The sequence below is a fragment of the Bos grunniens genome, chromosome 25 (assembly GCF_055505025.1).
Source record: "Bos grunniens cultivar Pamir isolate PY7600 chromosome 25, Bosgru_T2T1.0, whole genome shotgun sequence".
NCBI classification, from domain to species: Eukaryota; Metazoa; Chordata; class Mammalia; order Artiodactyla; family Bovidae; genus Bos; species Bos grunniens.
In genome coordinates this window covers 22,836,297-22,856,548 of record NC_141189.1, presented here as the reverse complement: position 1 = coordinate 22,856,548, position 20,252 = coordinate 22,836,297, and the positions used below count along the sequence as shown (strand labels likewise).

At 48.0% G+C, this 20,252-nt stretch overlaps 1 protein-coding gene across 9 annotated transcripts in view; it reads left to right on the top strand.

Moving 5' to 3' along the window:
* Positions 1–20,252, top strand: part of EEF2K (eukaryotic elongation factor 2 kinase) — an 83,586-nt gene that overhangs the window by 57,384 nt on the left and 5,950 nt on the right. For 7 of the 9 annotated variants that reach the window (XM_086375359.1, XM_086375364.1, XM_086375355.1 and 4 more), the window contains 8 exons: positions 126–253; positions 947–1,148; positions 3,133–3,200; positions 7,780–7,857; positions 8,676–8,738; positions 10,058–10,192; positions 10,305–10,493; positions 16,531–16,655. In XM_086375359.1, the coding sequence (XP_086231485.1) occupies positions 126–253; positions 947–1,148; positions 3,133–3,200; positions 7,780–7,857; positions 8,676–8,738; positions 10,058–10,192; positions 10,305–10,493; positions 16,531–16,655 (988 nt within the window). The remainder of the gene's footprint in view (positions 1–125; positions 254–946; positions 1,149–3,132; positions 3,201–7,779; positions 7,858–8,675; positions 8,739–10,057; positions 10,193–10,304; positions 10,494–16,530; positions 16,656–20,252) is intronic. The other 2 variants (XM_086375361.1, XM_086375362.1) reach the window with 1 other exon arrangement.

Sequence of the window (20,252 nt, the reverse complement as noted above, 5' to 3'; positions counted from 1 at the left end):
GGCCTGCCCTAGACTGTGGAGATGGGAGCCTGGGATGTCTGGCCCATGCCATCTTTAGGGTGCTCAGCGCTGCCGTGCCCCCATCCCAAAGCAGAGCAATGCTCCAGACCCCCAACTCTCTTCAGGTGTCCGCGGGATGGCTCTCTTCTTCCACTCACATGCCTGCAACCGGATTTGCAAGAGCATGGGCCTCACTCCCTTTGACCTGTCCCCGAGAGAGAGGGATGCAGTGAATCAGAACACCAAGCTGCTGGTAGGTACCCAGTATGAGCACGTGCGGACTGGCAGGGCCCTTCTGCTGCAGGACCAGAAAACTGTGCTTCCTGTGTGCTGGTGGCCCAGGCCCTGCGATGCTTAATTGAAGAGTATTGTGGCTGGAAGAATCTTAGTCCCATCTGTGTCCCTTACCCCTTTTGAACCAGTGTACACAGCCCTCCTGAGTATCCCCACTAATAGAGGAATTGGGGTCTGCTTGACTTGGGCCCATTTTTGCCCACAGTGAGGGGACCAGGCGTGTACAGATAAGTGAGTGGGGTGTGTGGTATGTGGTTTGTCTGATGTGTTGACAAATGAGGCTTGAACTTGGCTCACTGAGCACCTCTCTGTGTCCCTGTTGTACCCCCATTACCACCCCCAGTACGTGGACCACCTATAAGACCGTGTTGGCAAAGACCAGCTTGGGATTCTACAGGCCATCCCCCAGCTCAGGGCCATGAATGGTAGCCATCGCTTTGGGAGTGCTGGCACTCTGAGCTCCTGTTCCAGATGCCCCTTCTTAGAGGCCTTTGGGTTAATCCCCCACTGATTATTTTTAGATTTTCTGCCAGTCCCTAAGGCCTCTGTGGCTGAAAGGGCCTCAGGTTTTGAGGGACCAACAGGCACCAGGAAGAATCCCTTGTTCCCAAAAGGTGCCTGTGTGATGTGCATGTCACTGTTAATTCTCCAGCAGTCAGCCAAGACCATCTTAAGGGGGACAGAGGAAAAGTGCGGGAGCCCCCGGGTGAGGACCCTCTCAGGGAGCAGGCCCCCACTGCTGCTTCGCCTCTCAGAGAACTCCGGAGATGACAACATGAGCGACGTGACCTTTGACTCTCTCCCTTCCTCTCCGTCTTCAGCCACACCACATAGCCAGAAGCTGGAGCACCTCCGTGAGTGATGGTTTGGCCCCTGGTTATTGTGATTGGAGGGGGCAAGCACCAGGTAGAAGAGGGCTAAACTGGCTTTCACTTCTGTTAGAAAATCGGACATGCCAACCAAAGAGACTGATGGCCCAGATGGCTTTATAGATAAGTTCTTTTAATAAACTTTCAAGATCCAGTCATCCAAATGCCGTAAAAACCACCTGTATTGTAGAAAACAAGGTAACATTTTTCAGAGTGATTGACATTTGCAAAACGTTTTACACCAAAATTTGACAAAACACCAAAAAAGAAAACTTTTATCCCAACCTCACTTATAAATATACAAGGCAAAAATTCTAAATAAGGTATTAGCAAATAAAGACTAGTATCTTAAAAGAAAGTCTGTCACAGCCAAAGAGGGCTTTTGCAGGAATCTGAAGGTTGTTCAGAATTCAGAAACCAATTAGTATCATGTGATTAGGTCACAAGAAAAACAGCAATCATTATTTCTGAAGCTGAAGTGACAGAGTTTACTCATGTTATGGACAGACTTATCATATGAATGTGGGAACTGCAGGAAAAAGGAGAGGCAAGACTGACTCCATGGTTCTGAGCTGAAGAACTGGCAGGACTCTGTGGTCAGTTATTCAGCTGAAAGAAGCCCCAGGGGAGCAGGAGAGGACGATCTTTTAAAGAAGCCTGTAGATCACCACCAAAAGGCCTTGGGAATAGTCTGGAGCAGGAGTTGACAAACTTCTTCTTAAAAGGCCAGAGAGTAAATATTTTATTCTTTGTGGGCAACATAAACACGACCATTGACAATATTTAAAACAGATCAGTGGGGCTGTGTTCCAAAAAAACTGTATGGTTGCTGAATTTTAAATTTCATGTAATTTTCACATGTTACAAAGTAGGTTTGATTTTTTTTCAACCATTTAAAAATATGAAAAACTTTCTGAAAAACTATCTAAGAGGGCTTCCCTGGTGGTCCCGTGGTTGAGAGCCCACCTTGCAATGCAGGGGAAGCCGGTTTGATCCCTGTCCAGGAAGATCCCACATGCCCCGGGGCAGCTGAGCCTGTGCACCACAAGTACTGAGCCTGCGCGCTGGGGGCCTGCTAGCCGCCACTGCTGAGCCCCACACCACAACTACTGAAGCCTGATTGCCCTACAGGTCATGCTCCATAGCAAGAGAAACCACTGCAGGGAGAAGCCCTCCCTCTACAACCAGAGAGTAGCCCCCGCTTGTAGCAACTAGAGAAAGAGCCCGCACACGGCCACAGACCCAGCACAGCCAAACACAAATAAATACATATTAAAAAAAAAAAAAAGATTATTTAAAAAAGGCATAAAAACAGCAGACAAGCCAGATTTGGTTAGTGGGCGTTTGGGACAGGAGATAAAGAGTGGAATCTGCCAGGAAATTGTTGGGTTTTAAACCATCTAAGACTTCTCCCATTTGTAGCTACCTCCCATTTGTACCCCAAATGGACAAATGCCTCTTTTTTCATTCACAACTGCACCTCATTGACGGCTGACCTTAGGTCAAGCACATGATGCTGACCAGTACGTTACACAATCGTGTCACTATTTACCTTATGGAAACCCCAAGGCAGCGCAGCAGCTAAGCTAGTTGCTCATCAGGACAAGTACAGGCAGCTGGCAAGTAGAGAGTTTGGGTAAATTCTCAGAGAAGAACTGTGGCCTCTCAGGTGCCAACAACATTCTTCTCCCGTTTTTGTACTTTATAAATGTCAAATAAAAAAGGTTTGGAAACTCCCTAGTGGCCCAGTGGTGCCTTCAGTGGTGCTTTCTGCAGGATTCTGCGCTTTCACTGCCAAGGGCCTGGGTTTCATCTCTGGTCGGGGAACTAAGATCTTGCAAGCCATGTGGTGTGGCCCTAAAAATAAATATAAATTTAAAATAAGAGAGGTTTGATGGCAGCTTAGATGGACCTTGTGACCTGTTGCAGCCGTGGAACTGCTGCCTTGCTCTGTTTTCTCCCTGCCCAGATTGGCCTGTGTTCAGCGACCTTGATAACATGGCACCTCGAGACCAGGATCCTCTGGACAACCACCGGGTGAGTGGAGGGGGTAGAGTGGGGGTGGGTAGGAGTGGACGCCCTCCTCTGGGAACTGAGGGTGAGTCGGCAGATTCAGAGGTGGCAACCCAGGTCTGCTCGGGGCACTGGCAGGAGGGCACAGGCAGAAGCTTCTGGGAAGAGCAGGGTCCATTTCAGTTTCCGGAGGTGGTTAGAGCAGAGAATCCAAATCAGCCACAGTGTGACCTTCTGGTGCGTGCTGGGCTCGGGCCTGGGTTTGATTTGCCGTGTGTGTGTGTCTTGGGGCAGAAGGGGCAGAAGGGTGTCCAGTGTGTAACGCGCAGCACACGCAGCTGTGATGCTCCCGGGTCGGATGAGCAGAGCAGGTTTCCTACAGCCTCTTCGTGATTCAGCTGTAAGACACTGCAGATGACATATTTGCATTCAGAGGAACATATGTTATAGCGTCAAATTAAAAATTCATTAGAGGGGCTTCCCTGGCAGTCCAGTGGTTAAGACTCCACACCCCTACCGTAGGGGACACGGGTTCCATCCCTGGTTGAGAACCTAAGACCCCATGTGCTGTATGGTGGGGCCAAAATAAAAGTGTGTGTGTTTTTTTTAAGGCTTTGAAATCCAGTGAATAATTTACACTTACTAGCATATCTCACAGAGAAGGCAGTGGCAACCCACTCCAGTACTCTTGCCTGGAAAATCCCATGGATGGAGGAGCCTGGTAGGCTGCAGTCCATGGGGTCACTAAGAGTCGGACACGACTGAGCGACTTCACTTTCACTTTCCTACATTGGAGAAGGAAGTGGCAACCCACTCCAGTGTTCTTGCCTGGAGAGTCCCAGGGACGGGGGAGCCTGATGGGCTGCCGTCTATGGGGTCTCACAGAGTCGGACACGACTGAAGCGACTTAGCAGCAGTAGCATATCTCAATCTAAACCCTTTATTTTCATCAGAAATACTTATTCTGCATTTGGAGGTCATAGAATTTACAGTTGAAAGAGTAGATTCACATATGCCTGTTGTTATGTGACATAAGAAAAAAAAAAGTTATGTGAAAAAAGTTCATCAGAATTTTTTAAACAGACTTTGCAGAAGTGTCACACTTGCACAGGCCAATAGCACCTTAAGCTGCCCTCTCAGCTCCGAAGGTTCAGCTTCACTCCTGACTGCTTTGCAGAGTTCCTGAATGACAGAAAAAAGTAGGAAGAGCTGCACATATGGAATTGTCACTATGGGCAGACAGTTTTAAGAGTCTGGTAGATAATTCTTATTTAATTCTCACATAACTTGCGAGGTAGATAATAGTTTCTACTCCTTTCAGAATAGCTTTTATGTTTTTTTACTCTAGAATTAGGATTAGGGCTTCCCTTGTGGATCAGATGGTAAAGAATCCACCTGCAATATGGGGGACCTGGATGTGATCCCTGGGTTGGGAAGATCCCCTGGAGAAGGGAACAGCTACCCACTCCAGTATTCTGGCCTAGAGAATTCCAGGGACTGTATAGTCTATGGGGTCACAAAGAGTCAGACACGACTGAGCGACTTTCACTTTTCTTTCTAGAATCAGGATGAATTTTAGAAATTCAGAGTAGGTCGAAAAGGAAAAGGTTCAGAAGATTAGCAAGGTGAAAAGTCTCCCTCCCACCTGTTGCCTCAGCGACTTGCTTGTCCCCAGCTCTGCTTGGGCAGTGCTCTCATTATCCCTGATTTAGTGATGGGGAAACCGGGGCATAGAAAGGTAAGCTCCTTGCTCCTGGTCAATCAGTGATGGAGCCAGCATTCAAACCCAGGCCATCTGGCCTTGAACCCTCTGCATACTGCTGTCTCTCATGTTATTCTCCACCATTTCTCAGATGAGAACACTGTGTTTCGGAGAGGTTGGCTGCCTTGCCCAGGGTCCCAGAGCTGGCAAGTGCAGAGCTGGGGTTTGAGTGAGGCACTCTGTTGCCTGGCTTGGGGGTGGTTACCAAGGATGGGACGCGTAGCCAAGGTCTTGCAGAGAGTAGGTGCAAGGAGGGAGCTGCCTGGAGCTTTTGAGTATAGCCTGTGATCTGATTTCAAAAATAGCCTTTCATTCAGCACACTGAACACTTCCCTTTAGCTGTCTATAAGTTACATCTCAATTTTAAAAATTAAAATAGTTTAAAAACATAGAATAGCTATTTGACTCACAGAAAGCAAGGCCTGGGGGAGGGCAGTGGGAAGCCTGGGGTGCGTCTAGAAACCAGGGCAGAGGCCTTTTTAGGGTAACACAGCTCCTTGGGGTGGAGTAGATTCCTGGCCAGACCAGAGGCCAAGGATTCCATTGTGTGTGTCCCATGGCTCCCATCTGTCTAGGAGACTGATCCAAGTTTTACATTCATGGTAGTGATACCAAGCTGCTTTTAAAAATATATTAAGTAAAATAAAATGGTTTATTTATGGAAAAATGATAAAAGAGAAGTATGAACTCGTGAGAGGAGTTTTATTTCAAGAAAGAAGAGAATGGAGTCAGGAGGAGACTCATAAGAAGTCTTCATTTTAACAGAAATGTTTCAATTCCTTTTAGAAATAAAAGATCTAAAGTAACTAAGGCTTAGTGTTAAGAGCTGTTGGAACTTAGCAACAGGGGCACAAGAGTTCATTTTAGAATTGTCTATTCTTATTGGTACATTTGAAATGTCTCTAAGTGGAATTTATAAGGAAAAAAATAAACGTTTTAGCTCAACAGTGATGCAGGTGACATGCAGATATGACCACAACTCAATAGTGATAGACAGATGACTGAAGTTTTAGAAATTCTAAATTATACCAGATTCCTTTTTACAGCAGAATTCAGATCTAGAAGAATAAAAAATATGCCGAACTGACCTGTGCAGTTTTGGCAGAGGGCTTTCAGTTCAGCTCAGTTCAGTCGCTAAGTCCGACTCTTGTGACCCCATGAACCCCAGCACGCCAGGCCTCCCTGTCCATTACCAACTCCCGGAATCCACCCAAACCCATGTCCATTGAGTCAGTGATGCCATCCAACCATCTCATCCTCTGTCACCCACTTCTCCTGCCCTCAATCTTTCCCAGCATCAGGGTCTTTTCAGATGAGTCAGCTCTTCGCATCAGGTGGCGAAAGTATTGGAGTTTCAGCTTCAACGTCAGTCCTTCCAATGAACACCCAGGACTGATCTCCTTTAGGATGGACTGGTTGGATCTCCTTGCAGTCTAAGGGACTCTCAAGAGTCTTCTCCAACACCACAGTTCAAAAGCATCAATTCTTCGGCGCTCAGCTTTCTTTATAGCCCAACTCTCACATCCATACATGACCACTGGGAAAAACATAGCCTTGACTAGACGGACCTTTGTTGGCAAAGTAATGTCTCTGCTTTTGAATATGCTATCTAGGTTGGTCATAACTTTCCTTCCAAGGAGTAAGCGTCTTTTAAGTTCATGGCTGCAATCACCATCTGTAGTGATTTTGGAGCCCCCCAAAATAAAGTCAGCCACTGTTTCCCCATCTATTTGCCATGAAGTGATGGAACCAGATGCCATGATCTTCATTTTCTGAATGTTGAGCTTTTAGCCAACTTTTTCACTCTGCTCTTTCACTTTTATCAAGAAGCTCTTTAGTTCTTCTTTACTTTCTGCCATAAGGGTGGTGTCATCTGCATATCTGAGGTTATTGATATTTCTCCCAGCAATTTTGATTTCAGCTTGTGCTTCCTCAAGCCCAGCGTTTCTCATGATGTACTCTGCATATAAGTTAAATAAGCAGGGTGACAGTATACAGCCTTGACGTACTCCTTTTCCTATTTGGATCCAGTCTGTTGTTCCATGTCCAGTTCTAACTGTTGCTTCCTGACCTGCATACAGGTTTCTCAAGAGGTCAGGTGGTCTGGTATTCCCATTTCTTTCAGAATTTTCCACAGTTTATTGTGATCCACACAGTCAAAGGCTTTGGCATAGTCAATAAAGCAGAAATAGATGTTTTTCTGGAACTCTCTTGCTTTTTCCATGATCCAGCGGATGTTGGCAATTTGATCTCTGGTTCCTCTGCCTTTTCTAAAACCAGCTTGAACATCTGGAAGTTCACGGTTCACATATTGCTGAAGCCTGTCTTGGAGAATTTTAAGCATTACTTTATTAGCGTGTGAGATGAGAACAGTGGTGCGGTAGTTTGAGCATTCTTTGGATTTATCCTTGGATCTTATCCTTTAAACCAGCCTTTGTTTTTCTGCCTGTGAAATGGGTGAGTCACTTAATAATAGCACTTACTGTGATCCACACTCTGAGTGTGACACCTCATTTCATCCTCAGAGCCCCTTGATATAGGTGCTATAATGAATCCCCACAGCTCAGGAAACCAAGCTCAAGAGAGGCTGAACAACTGTCCAGGGTCACAACTGGCAGGTTACAAAGCCTGGATTTGAGCCTAGGCAGTCTGCGTCTAAAGCCCACGTTCTTCACCACTATTTCTTACTGCTCCCTTTTACCCAGCCAACACGAGTAGGAGGAAGAGAGTGTTAAGTGAGGAGATGGGGCAAAGGAGAGAGAGCAAATGGATGAGATTCCAGGTATCAACACCAGATATTCAGAGGACCTCTGAGACCATAGGACCGTCTTCTCTCCACAGGACTCTGAGAACGGTGGGGACAGTGGATACCCCAGTGAGAAGCGGGGTGACCTGGATGACCCAGAGCCCAGAGAACATGTAAGGAACCCCCAGGAAATGAGAACAGAGTCCCCTGTTGCCTAGTTGTCCAGAAGGATAGAGAACTAGTGGGGAATGTGAGTGCATCTTAAGAGCATAAGGTAAATTAATATATAAATCATTTCAGATAAATGCAGGGTGGAAGATAAAACAGGTAATGGGGACTAGTAAGTTTAGTAAGGGGACAAGCATCGGGGATTAGACACAAGGTTGAAAATGGCGGACACATCGCACAGTGAAGCTGGGACCTCTGGTTGCTAAGCAGAGAGGATGCTGGGCAGTGGGCCAGAATGGTGCTGGTATAGGTGGGCGGGCCCAGCTCAAAGGCACAGGATTCCCGCAGTCCCTCGGGAGGGCTCTGGAGGCTGGAGAATGCCCTAAGTTGTCTTCCCAGCAGCATTCAGGTGAGGGCAATTTTAGGTGGTATCAGCTGCTTAAGTTTTCCCCAGTGCCAGAATGGAGCATGCCTTCAAGGCAGCCTTCTGGGAGCCTCTGGTCTCAGCTTTGATGCTGTGAATATAGACCAGTGATGGGAGCTTTGGCTAAGGGAAGAAGCACTTGGCTCAGTTTTCTCAGTGCCTACCTACCAGGATCCTATGCCTTTGAATCCATTCTATCTGTGCACATGTGAGACCAGCACATTAGTCCCGCCTGTCTCCCAGCATCCTCTCTGCTTGGCAAATGTGCCAGCTTCCTTGAGGGGGAGCCGAGCCAGTTCCTTGAGGAGGGCCCCTGGGAAGGCTGGGCCAGTTCCCCAGGAGGCGGCTGTGGGAAGGAAGGGCCGCTCTTTGGATCACTCTAATCTCTGCCTCCATCAGGGCCACTCAAACGGTAACCGGAGGTACGAGTCGGATGAAGACAGCCTGGGCAGCTCCGGACGGGTAATGCACACCCAGGAATCCTCGTCATGGCTGCTGCTTATCTTTTCCAGGCTCTCTTTCTGTTTCTCCCCCTTCATGTCACATCATTTCTGCCTGCCCGGGCAATTCATACATCTCCTAAAAGAAAATTTTGCAAAGGAGCCAATCCCTTCGGCAAATACTTTTCAAGCTCCTGCCCTGGGTGGGGTGCTGAGGGATCAGCAGGGAGGATTAAAGGAGATTAGGATGGCCCGTCCTGGAGGCCACGCCCCTCAGCTCCTTCCAGTGTTCATTAATTTATGAACATTTCTTGCAGCCACCCAGTGAGACAGGCTAACCCTATTCATCCCCTTTTGACATATGAGAAAATGAGGGTCTTAAGCAACTCTCCCCAGGTTACCTGGCTAATAGTTCTAAGCAGCAGCTCAGGTGATTATCATCAGGCAAATGTGGGAAAGACCAGCTTTGGGAACCCTCTTCTCTAGCTGACTCTGAGCCACACTTTGAACCTCTGGCCCTCCAGCCTTTACTAAGGCTGCAAGGTCCTTCCTCCTCCATGGTTATATCTCCTCAAAGCCTGTCTGCTCTCCCAAGCTGGACCCCCATGGCACCTCCCCCAGGGGCCTTCCCTGATAACCAGGGCAGGCTTGACTCTTGCTGCTTCCAGAACACAGATTATTTATCACGTGGCATTTACTTACCATGCAATACCACGAGGTGTCTGTCAATCAGGTCAAGGCCACAGCATGGTGTGGAGTCAGTGGTTGTTCAGCCACAGCACCACTGATACTCTGGGCTAGGTCATTGTTTGTTGTGGGGGCTGCCCTGGGCACTGTATAATATTTAGCACATGCATGCACACACACTCATGTATGCACACAGCAGGCAGCCTGGCTCTGTCCTGTGAGAACTTGGGACAAGGGTGTCTTTAGCTGGGAGACATGGCATGTTTTCTCAGCCCAACAGCAGGAGCATCCTGGGCTTGTGCAGAGAAACCACAGTGGATTTGCTGCCGGCTCTGTAGTCAGGCTCTTCTGGAACCTTGTGTGGGGAGCAGGGTCGAACCTACACGACCGACTCAGATGGTTAAGTGAGGGGACCCTTCTCCAAACTGCTCAGTGTGTGGTGCTAGCCTCTGCGTCCTATTGCTTCAGCTTTGCCTCAGTGCCCACAAACCGGCATCATTCGGGAGAGTGGAAGTAGGCCTCGTTTGTCCAAGAAAACTTGACACCACACGGGTCCATGCCCCCTAACTTGCCAGGCCAGCTTTCATAGCTGGGAGGGTGCATCCATCCCCAGCCCCTCGCTTCTCTGGCCTGTAAGTGCCCGGTCCTCCCCAGGTCTGTGTGGAGAAGTGGAATCTCTTCAACTCCTCCCGCCTCCACCTGCCGAGACCTTCGGCCGTGGCCCTGGAAGTGCAGAGGCTCAACGCTCTGGACCTCGAGAAGAAAATCGGGAAGTCCATTTTGGGGAAGGTATGGTGATGCCTTCTTTGCACTAACCCGGAGCTTCCCCAGCTGGCAGGGGGGCCCTGGGCTGTGGCTGCGACCTGCAGGCAGCCAGGCCCACCCGCCATCTGTGTGGCAGGTCCATCTGGCCATGGTGCGCTACCACGAGGCTGGCCGCTTCTGCGAGAAGGACGAGGAGTGGGACCAGGAGTCGGCGGTCTTCCACCTGGAGCACGCAGCTGACCTGGGCGAGCTGGAGGCCATCGTGGGCCTGGGACTCATGTACTCGCAGCTGCCCCACCACATCCTGGCGGATGTCTCTCTGAAGGTGAGTGGATGGGGGCTCAGTCAACCCATCACCCTTCCTTCTCTGGGTTTGTGAGCTTCCCTAGTGGCTCAGATGGTAAAGAATCTGCCTGCAGTGCAGGAGATCCAGGTTCCATGCCCGGGTCAGGAAGATCCACTGGAGAAGGAAATGGCAACCCACTCCAGTATTCTTCCCTGGAGAATCCCATGGACAGAGGAGCTCAGTCAACCCATCACCCTTCCCTCCCTGGGTTTATGCCCAGGAAATTTCCTGAGCATCACTTTGGGGCCGGGCACTTCCAAGTTAGCTGACACCAATAGAATTGGTCTCTGGCCTTGGGGACTGAGTAAAGATGACAGTCATGTTCCCAGGCAATTACAACAGGGAGCGATGGGAGAAGCAGAAGATGCTGCTGCAAACAAATGAGGGAAGGGCCTTAGCTGGGGTTTCCTGATTGTCATTCCCTGGTGGCTAGAACAGACCTGGCACAGACTCCATATTCAGCATTCATTTGTGGAGCGAATGAAAGAAGTGATCCCGAAGGTAGACCTGAAGACCCGGTGGAGTCAGCCAGGCACAGAGTGGGAGGAGCAGTGTGCGCAGAGGGAACAGCGTGGGTCTAGGGCCTGGGGAGACAGCCAGGTGGGGTTTGAAGGACAGGAGGCCATCAGTGTAGCTGGAGCATGGGGTGTGAGGAGGAGGTGAGAAGACGAGGCCGGAGAGGGGGCCCAGACAGGACAGGTGTGATAGGAATCCGTGAGGGTGTCTTCTCCCTCTTCGCCCCCCTGCTCTGTGGGCACCGTGGACAGGACTGACCAGGCCTAGGGAGTGTGATCTGTCCTTGGAGAAGGTGAGAGGCCCTTGGTGCACGTGTGCTCCGAGCTGTCTGTCCCCATCCTCTCTGTCATGTAGGCCAGGCTTGTGGCTGGATGAGGCTGGACGTGTCATGGGCACAGGGTACCAGGCCCTCTCTGTGGGTCTCAGACTGGAAGAGGGTATGGGAAGACACCCGACAGCCCTGTGGCTAAAAAGCTTTTTTTTTTAATATAGAAAAGTTTGCAGTAAAAAAGCCCCTCCTACCTTTTCCTCCATCTTCTTATCCTCACATGTAATTCCAAGAGAGTATTCATTTTCTAGAACTGCCATGAGGGATTACCACCGACTGGGTGGCCTAAAACAACAGAAATTCATTCTCTCACGGTTCTAGATGCCAAAGTCCAAAATCAGGTGTCGACACACCCATGAGTTTCTAGCTTCTGGTGAGTAGAGGCAATCTGGGGTGTTCCTTGGCCTGTGGGCGCATCACTCCAGTCTGTTTCCATCTTCACATGGCCTTCTGTCTGTGTGTCTGTCTCTGTGTCTCTTATGAAGATGATAGTCCTGTGGAGTTTAGGGCCCACCCTACTCCAGTATGACGTCATCTTAACTAATTAAATCTGTCTATTTGGTAAGACCCTGCATGCTACAGTCCAGAGAGTTGCAAAGAGTTGGCCACGACTGAGCAACTGAGCATGCGTGCACAGGGATAACCCAAAGCCTTTTTAAAAGATACATTTATTTATTTCTTTGTTTTATTTTTTGGCTCTGGGGGGTCTTCATTGCTGCACGCGGGCTTTCTCTACCTGCGGTGAGCGGGGGCTACTCTTCTTTGGGGCGTGCAGGCTTCTCGTTGTGGTGGCTTCTCTCGTTGTGGAGCACAGGCTCTAGGGCGTGCGGGCTGCAATACTTACGGCACGTGGGCTCAGTAGTTGTGGGCTTCAGCCTTAGTTGCTCTGCAGCATATGGAGTCTTCCTTGACCAGAGATCGAACGAGTGTCGCTTGCATTGCAAGGCAGATTCTTAACTACTGGATCACCAAGGAAGCCCCTACACCCATTTTTATTTCCTGTTTTAGATGGTGAAAGAGCAAGTTTGGTTGGGGGGAGCGGGTTTTGACAGGTAGATGAATTGTCCCTCATTCTCTAGTCTCCATGCTCCCTGAGGGCTGGATTGAATATATCTCATTTAGCCAGTGGTATGCTGGCAAATGCTTAATGACTGGTTCTTGCAGGTAGGGAGGGAATGTTTGTTCATATATGTATGTAAGCTTATTAGACGTTTAGTGATAAAAGAAAGTGGAGCATACAGTTTACAAACAATAATAAAAATATTCTGTTGTGAATTCCATATGGTCAATTTATCCTCATAGAATTCTTTCGCTAATTTTTGTGGTGCTTATATCTGTAGCCTCCCTCGGGTTGTGGTTGATGAAGGAGTAAAGTTGTAACCTGGATACTGGTTGATAATTTCACTTACTTTAGTGAGTAAAATGGAAGTGCAACAAGCAAGCTCTTTGTCAGAGTTGGAGCTTCATTTATTTGCTGCTGACATGAGCAAGACTCCTTTGCTGAATCAGATGATAGTTTTAAATACCGAAGAGACTCCAGTTTCTTGCGCTTATCACAATGTAATGGCTACAGACACGGCATACTTTTAAATGAATCTGCACTCTTAATATTTTTGCCATCTCTTGGTGTAAATGCTCCCACTGTGGCCAATGTCCAGGTAGTAACATGACATCACTGAGCACGGAGTTGGAAGGAATGCATGGCATTCCCATTATATAGCATTTCCACTAAGCAGATTCCATAGGCCAGTGGCTCTCAAGCAGGCATCTTTGCTTCCTGCTTTTCCATGGAATGCTTAGCAGTGTCAGGAGATACCTTTGGTTGTCACAGCTCTGGGAGTTCAGCTGGCTTCTAGTGGACAGAGACCAGGGATGCTGCCAAATATCGATAGCACACAGGCCAGTCCCCACACAACGGAATTATCCTGTCTAAAATGTCATTAGTGCTGAGTTTGAGAAGCCCTGCAGTGGATATTAATAACCTCAAGAGCATAGATAACAGTAAAGCAGAGTAAAATAATTAGGAAGTGATGAGCTTTGGGTGTTTGTTACTTTTCATTTAACTGTAAGTTAACATAATTTAATTTTTAATAAAGTCTATGTTTTATGAACCCACTCCAGTACTCTTGCCTGGAAAATCCCATGGAGGGAGGAGCCTGGTAAGCTGCAGTCCATGGGGTCGCTAAGAGTTGGGCATGACTGAGCGACTTCACTTTCACTTTTCAGTTTCATGCATTGGAGAAGAAAATGGCAACCCACTCCAGTGTTCTTGCCTGGAGAATCCCAGGGGCGGTGGAGCCTGGTGGGCTGCCATCTTTGGGGTCGCACAGAGTCGGACACGACTGAAGTGACTTAGCAGCAGCAGCAGCAGCTGTGTTTTATGACTGGTTTGCTTTCACATCATTTTTCACGAGCTTGTAGAGCCAGCTCCAGTATTCCTGCCACATTCGGCCTGTTCTCCCAGCATCTGGCGCAGAGAGGACACGTAGAAGTGTCTGAGGCCTAAATAAAGGGATGCCGAGGCCCAGAATGAGTGGTGAGGGGCCAGGACTGGGGAGACCTTCTCTCTGAGACTCCCTGGTAACTCTTCTTATGATCTCAGGCTATTTACACCAGTCACACCCAAGCCCCTTTGTAAAGGGATGTAGAAGCTATTTTAGTTTTCTTATCTGAAGGCATCTCAAAGGCCTTTCTCTCTAGGACCAGCTCTGGCAGCCAAAAAAACATGGGCAAGTGCCCTGAAAAGCTGCTCGCCCATTTCCCACTTTCCCCACAGCCCACCCATCCAGCAGATATTTTTGAGTGCTCCTACACTCTGGGCAGTGTCCTAGGTTACTATTGACAACAGCAAACCTTTCAGATGGAAAAGAATGTAAATACAGGTAATAATTAACAAATGAAAATATTTCCAACAGAAGTAAAAATAACTGACCTTTATTGAGTACTTCCTGTGCCAAGCATTGTTCTTAAGTGAGAGATGGGATAATATGACAGGGAATGAGTAACTGGATAGGCGTCCTTTCTTGGATGTTAGTTCCCTAACTGAACATCCTGGCATCACTGACTCTATGGACATGAGTTTGAGCAAGCTCCAGGAGCTGGTGATGGACAGGAAAGCCTGACATGCTGAAGTCTGTGGGGACACGATTGAGCAACTGAACTGACTGACTCTCTGACTGAACCTGTCCCCCCTGCAGTGAAAGCACAGAGTCTTAACCACCAGACTGCCAGGGAAGTCCCTATGGGTAGGCCTCTTGTTATTAAGAGACTGATTCCAGGCGCAAGGGAGGCTGGGAAATGTAGTTTTTAGCTGGTCAGCCATGTGCCAGCAAAAATATGGCAGGGGATAATGGATATGGATTGGGGGCAGGAGGAAAAGGGGACGACAGAGGATGAGATGGCTGGATGGCATCACGGACTCGATGGACGTGTGTTTGAGTGAACTCCGGGAGATGGTGATGGACAGGGAGGCCTGGCGTGCTGCGATTCATGGGGTCGCAAAGAGTCGGACACGACTGAGCAACTGAACTGAACTGAACTGAACTGAACTGAATGGATATGGGGGACAACTGTAGTCCCTGGCATGCTTCTTGAAGCCTGAAGGTTGAGAAGGGCCTCATAGACTGATATGAGAGCTTTGTATTTGTCTCCAAGTGAGATAAGAAGTCCTAGAGCAGCTTTGATAGAGTAATATGACCGACTTGAGCTTAAAATCTCTCTCTGGATAGATCTTGGAGAAGCATAATAAAAGCAGATGGGAATATACACTGGTGTAGCCACTGTGGGAAACAGTCAGCTCCTCAAAAGGCTAGACATAGAGTTGGATGTGACCCAGAAGTTCTAGGTTTGTGTGTGCATGCTCACTTGCTCAGTTGTGTCCAACTCTTTGCAACCCTCTGGTCTGGAGCCTGCCAGGCTTCTCTGTTCATGGAATTTTCAAGGCAAGAATACTGGAGTCAGATGCCATTTCCTATCCTGGGGGATCTTCCCGATCTAGGAATCAAACCTGCATCTCTTGTGCCTCCTACATTGGCAGGCAGATTCTTTACTTCTGTGCCACCTGGGCTTCCCCACTCCTTGGTATGTGTGCTTAGTCCCTCAGTCATGTCGACTCTTTGCGACCCCATGGACTGTACCCTGCCAGACTCCTCTGTCCACGGAGATTCTCCAGGCAAGAATACTGGAATGGGTTGCCGTACCCTCCTCCAGGGGATCTTCCCAACCCAGGGATTGAACCCAGATATCCCACATTGCAGGCAGATTCTTTATCAACTGAGCCACCAGGAAGCCCACTCCTGGGTATATAACCCCCCAGAATAGATGCATACACCCACACAAAAGTTTGTACACAGGTATTCATAGAGAATAGCTATAAAATGAAAGCAACCCAAATGTCCATCACCTGATGACTTATGAACAGATAAATTGTGGTATCTTCATACAATGGAATGTTTTTTGCCATAAGTAAGAATGAAACACTGATAGAAGCTGTATGAAATGAACTTTGAAAACCTTATGCCAAGTGGAAAAAGCCAGGCACAAAAGACTACTTATATGATTGCATTTATATAAAATGTGCAGAATAGGGAAATCTCTAGAAACAGAATGTAGATTAGTGGTTGTCCAGGGCTGGCTGGGTGGGGGTGGATGGGGAGCAATTGGGAGGTAATAGTTAAAGGGTATGGTGTTTTTTTTTGTTTTTTTTTTTGGGGGGGAGTATGGTGTTTTGATTTCTTTTTGACTTAATGAAAATATTCTGAAATTGATTATGGTGATGGTTGCACAATCTGTAAATATACTAAACACTACTGAGTTGTACACTTTAAGTGAATGAGTTATATGAATTATATCTCGATAAAGTTGCTAAAAAATTTAAAAGAATTGGAAGCCGGGAGCCCCTGTTGGAAGTGGATAGATGATGTGGTCTCTGGCAGAATCACATCAGATAGAGGTGGGAGTGGACTAAGCTTCCTTTTCTCCCTGCCTGATGGGAACCCAGGGATCTCTTTGCAGCAGGGTAAGCTCTGTTCTCTTTCTCACAATGTACAGTTCTACAGCAGCCCTAACCTGAAGCTCTCAATTCAAGAAACAGGGAAAAGATTGACGTATGAGATTCTGGCAGCCCCTCACAGCTCATTTTTTTCTCTCCCCCTCTTTGGTTTGTATTAACAGGAGACAGAAGAGAGCAAAACCAAAGGATTTGATTACTTACTGAAGGCAGCCGAAGCTGGGGACAGACAGTGCATGATTCTGGTGGCACGAGCCTTTGACACTGGCCAGAACCTCAGCCCTGACAGGTACTGTGGCTGTGGCTCAGGTGGAGCTGGTGGGAACCTGGGGTGCAGGTGGGAGCCTCCCCTCTGGAATCAGAACAGACCTGGGTTCCAGGTGTGCCTCCCCCGAGTACCAGCCCCGTGACCGTGGGCAAGAAGGTTTACCTCCCTGACCTCAGTTTCTTCATCGTCTCAAATCAGAATACCCATAGAACCTGCATGCTAGGGCGGTAGTGTGTGGTTGTGTGAGGGTTAAATGAGGTGATGCCTGTAATTTCACTGGTACATAAAGAGAGAGAGAAATGGCATCTTAGCCATTTTCTGTAAAGATTTGTCCAAGAAAGAGTCTGAAGGGATATGTAGCATCAGGTCCAGAGCCAGTTGTCTCTAGATGATGGGATTAGGGGTGATTTTAACTGACTCTTCCTATTTTTGTTTTTACTGTTTTCACTTCTAAGAGGGAGTGGAGGGACGGAAATGAGCTCCAGGGGAATTCAGTGCTGGTGTGAGTTTTCCAGAGTGATTTGGGCTTCCCTGGTGGCTCAGATGGTAAAGAATCTGCCTGCAATGCAGGAAACCCAGGTTCAGTCCCTGGGTCAGGAAAATCCCCTGGAGAAGGGAATGGCTACCCACTCCAGTATCCTTGCCTGGAGAATTCCATGGACAGACAAGCCTGGCGGACTGCAGTCCATGGGGTCGCAAAGAGTCAGACAAGACTGGGCAACACTTTCACCCCCCTTTTTTTTTTTCACCTTTTTGAAATCTCTGACAGCTACAACCCTACAGGCGTTAACAGCTTTTCCCTTATGCCTCTGGCAGAGATGCCAGGATTGGATTCTCTGGTGGCAAGAGGAGAATGGCAGCTTCATCTTGGGTCTTTGGCTTGGCTGGTGGGAGCTCCCAGAAGTCCAGGAGCAGAGAACGGTTGAGGGGATTCAACTCTTAGTGGGACCTATTGCTCACTGGCTCCCAGTGGATCTCAGCTTCCCCGTTTGTTCTCAGGCACCTGTGGCTTTCTGGAAGGGACAGTGTCCAAACCGCCAGGATTGGGGCAGTGTGGCACTTCCCTCCTATGTGGGTCGTGTTTTCATCTCCCTCTCACTGAGTTTAGAAGCTAAATCAAGACTGCGGCTCTGTCATGTCAACCTCTCAGGGTCTAAAATGTCTGAGTTACATATCATGCAAATGTTTGTCAGCTACCTGCTGTGTGACTGTAATGCTCCTTGTATTTGGGTTCGCTTTTATAGCTGTGATTTTATTTCACTGAGAACTAGAATTGGGTTTCCTGCATCTCTTCAGTGCCAGTGCTTAGCACAGGGCCTGGCTCAGTAGTTGCTTGGATGAAAGAATCAACACATCTCTTTGACACAGACCGAGCAGCATTTAGGGGCTTATTTTATGGATATGTGGTTCTAAGAAGTGAAGGGGCTTGTCTGCAGTTAAGTAGCCAGTAAATAGCAGGGCCAAAACTTAGGTCTTCTCATCTGTTCTCCAGTGGACTGTACATTAGCCTGCTTCTTGCGGGGCTCAGAATCACTGGCATGGAGGGGAGGTAAACAAAACAAACATGAAATGACTGTCCAAAATCAAATGCCAACATCTATGATGCCCATTGAGACTTCCCTGTAGCTCAAATGGTAAGGAATCTGCCTGCAATGCAAAAGACCAGGGTTCAATCCCTAGGTCTGGAATATCCTCTGGAGAAGGGAAGGGCAACCCACTCCAGTAATCTTGCCTGGAGAATCCCATGGACAGAGAAGCCTGGCAGGCTATAGTCCTTGGGGTTGCAAAGAGTCAGACACAACTGAGCGACTAACACGCACACACAATGCCCATTGAGTGCAGTGGGGAACGACCACGTGGGCGTGAGGAGCTGGTACTCGGCATTGAATATCTGTATCTGAGGCTCTTAAAAAATCTTTACTATCTGTGTTCTCTTTATGTTCTCTGTGTACTTTCTCTTTTTCATTTGAGATGATTGGTTTCTTGTTGATTTGTTAATAATGAGATATGTGTATGTATATATATGTATACAAGGGAAGCCCATATATCTATATATGGGCTTCCCTTGTATCTTAGCTGGTAAAGAATCTGCCTGCAATGCAGGAGCCCCCTGTTTAATTCCTGGGTTGGGATGATCCCCTGGAGAAGGGATGGGCTACCCACTCCCAGTATTCATGGGCTTCCCTGGTGGCTCACACAGTAAAGAATCTGCCTGGCAATGCAGGAGATGTGGGTTTGATACCTGGATTGGGAAGAACCCCTGGAGGAGGGCATGGAAACCCACTCTAGTATTCTTGCCTGGAGAATCCCCACAAAAGAGGAGCCTGAAGGGCTGCAGTCCATGGGGTCTCAAAGAGTCGGACACAACTGAGGACTAAGCACAGCACACATATATATTTTGGCCTTGTGGAATGTGGGATCTTAGTCCCCCAATCAGGGATCAAACTCATGCCCTTTGCAGTGGAAGCATAGAGTCCTACCCATTGAACCTTCAGGGAATTCCCTGTAAAAATTTTTATTTTCTTAAGGCTATTAGCTCTTTGGTATATGAGTTGACTTAAAACCTTTTTTCAGAGATGGCTACCATAGATTTGGGGCAGCAGGGAGAACAGGTGCCACACAGTGCCCATTGACTACTGGGTCTGGGGACTTGCTGGTTTTTAGTATCTGTGTAGTTAAATCAATCAAGATTTTCTTCTGTAACATCTTCCAAAGTCTTTCTCTTACTCTCCTTCTTCGTTCCAAGCAGCCCCAGACTCTTCCATTCAGGGAGCATTAATGAGAGTCAGCTATTTTCATTTAGGGGGTTTTGACCCCCCCTCCCCCAGAAGTTACCATCTCATAGGAGAAGGAAAAGTCGTTGGAAATTTCAAGGCAGGGTGGACAAACTAACCACTGGGTGTGGAGTTGGGTGGGGTGGGTGGGGAGAGAGTAGGCCCTTTCCCTTCTTTTACATTTAATGTGTTGAGAGCAGTTCTGCCTTGCCTTTCAAGACCAGAGAGGGCCAAAGCTGAAAGAATTGAGATCAACTAGCTTAGTGGTTTCCAATCCACTGTTCAAACCCCAGTCTTCTGGATGTGCCACAAATAATTTTCAAATAACTTCCATTCTTTATAAAATGGAGTCAAGATTATCTCCTGACACCATCCCAGCCAGCCACTTCAGCAGACATTTATAGAGTCTGTGCTGTCTGCCAGGCCCTGGGAATGCAGCAGTGAATAAAACAGACATGGTCCCTGCCTTCCTAGAGCTTACATTCTAGCCAGGAAAAACAATAAACAAGTGAATAAGTAAACAGGAGAATTACAGTTTGAGGTAATGGTAAGAAATAGAGTATTGGGGGCCAGTGTCTCTGAAGAAGCTCAGCTGAGGTTGGAGAGATGAGGAGCCAGGTATGGGAAGAGTTAAAGGAAGGATGTTCTAAGCAAAGGGAGCAGCAGGTGCAAAAGCCAAAGGGCGGACAGGAGCTGGCACGTTCGAGGAAGAGAAAGTGACCCAGCGAGTCTGGCGCGGCTGACGAGCTAAGACTGGAGGGTGAAGCCGGGTCCATGTGTATGTGTTTATATATATACAGCTGCAGCTCCAGGAACATTTCATGAGGCACGTAGACCTTCTTAT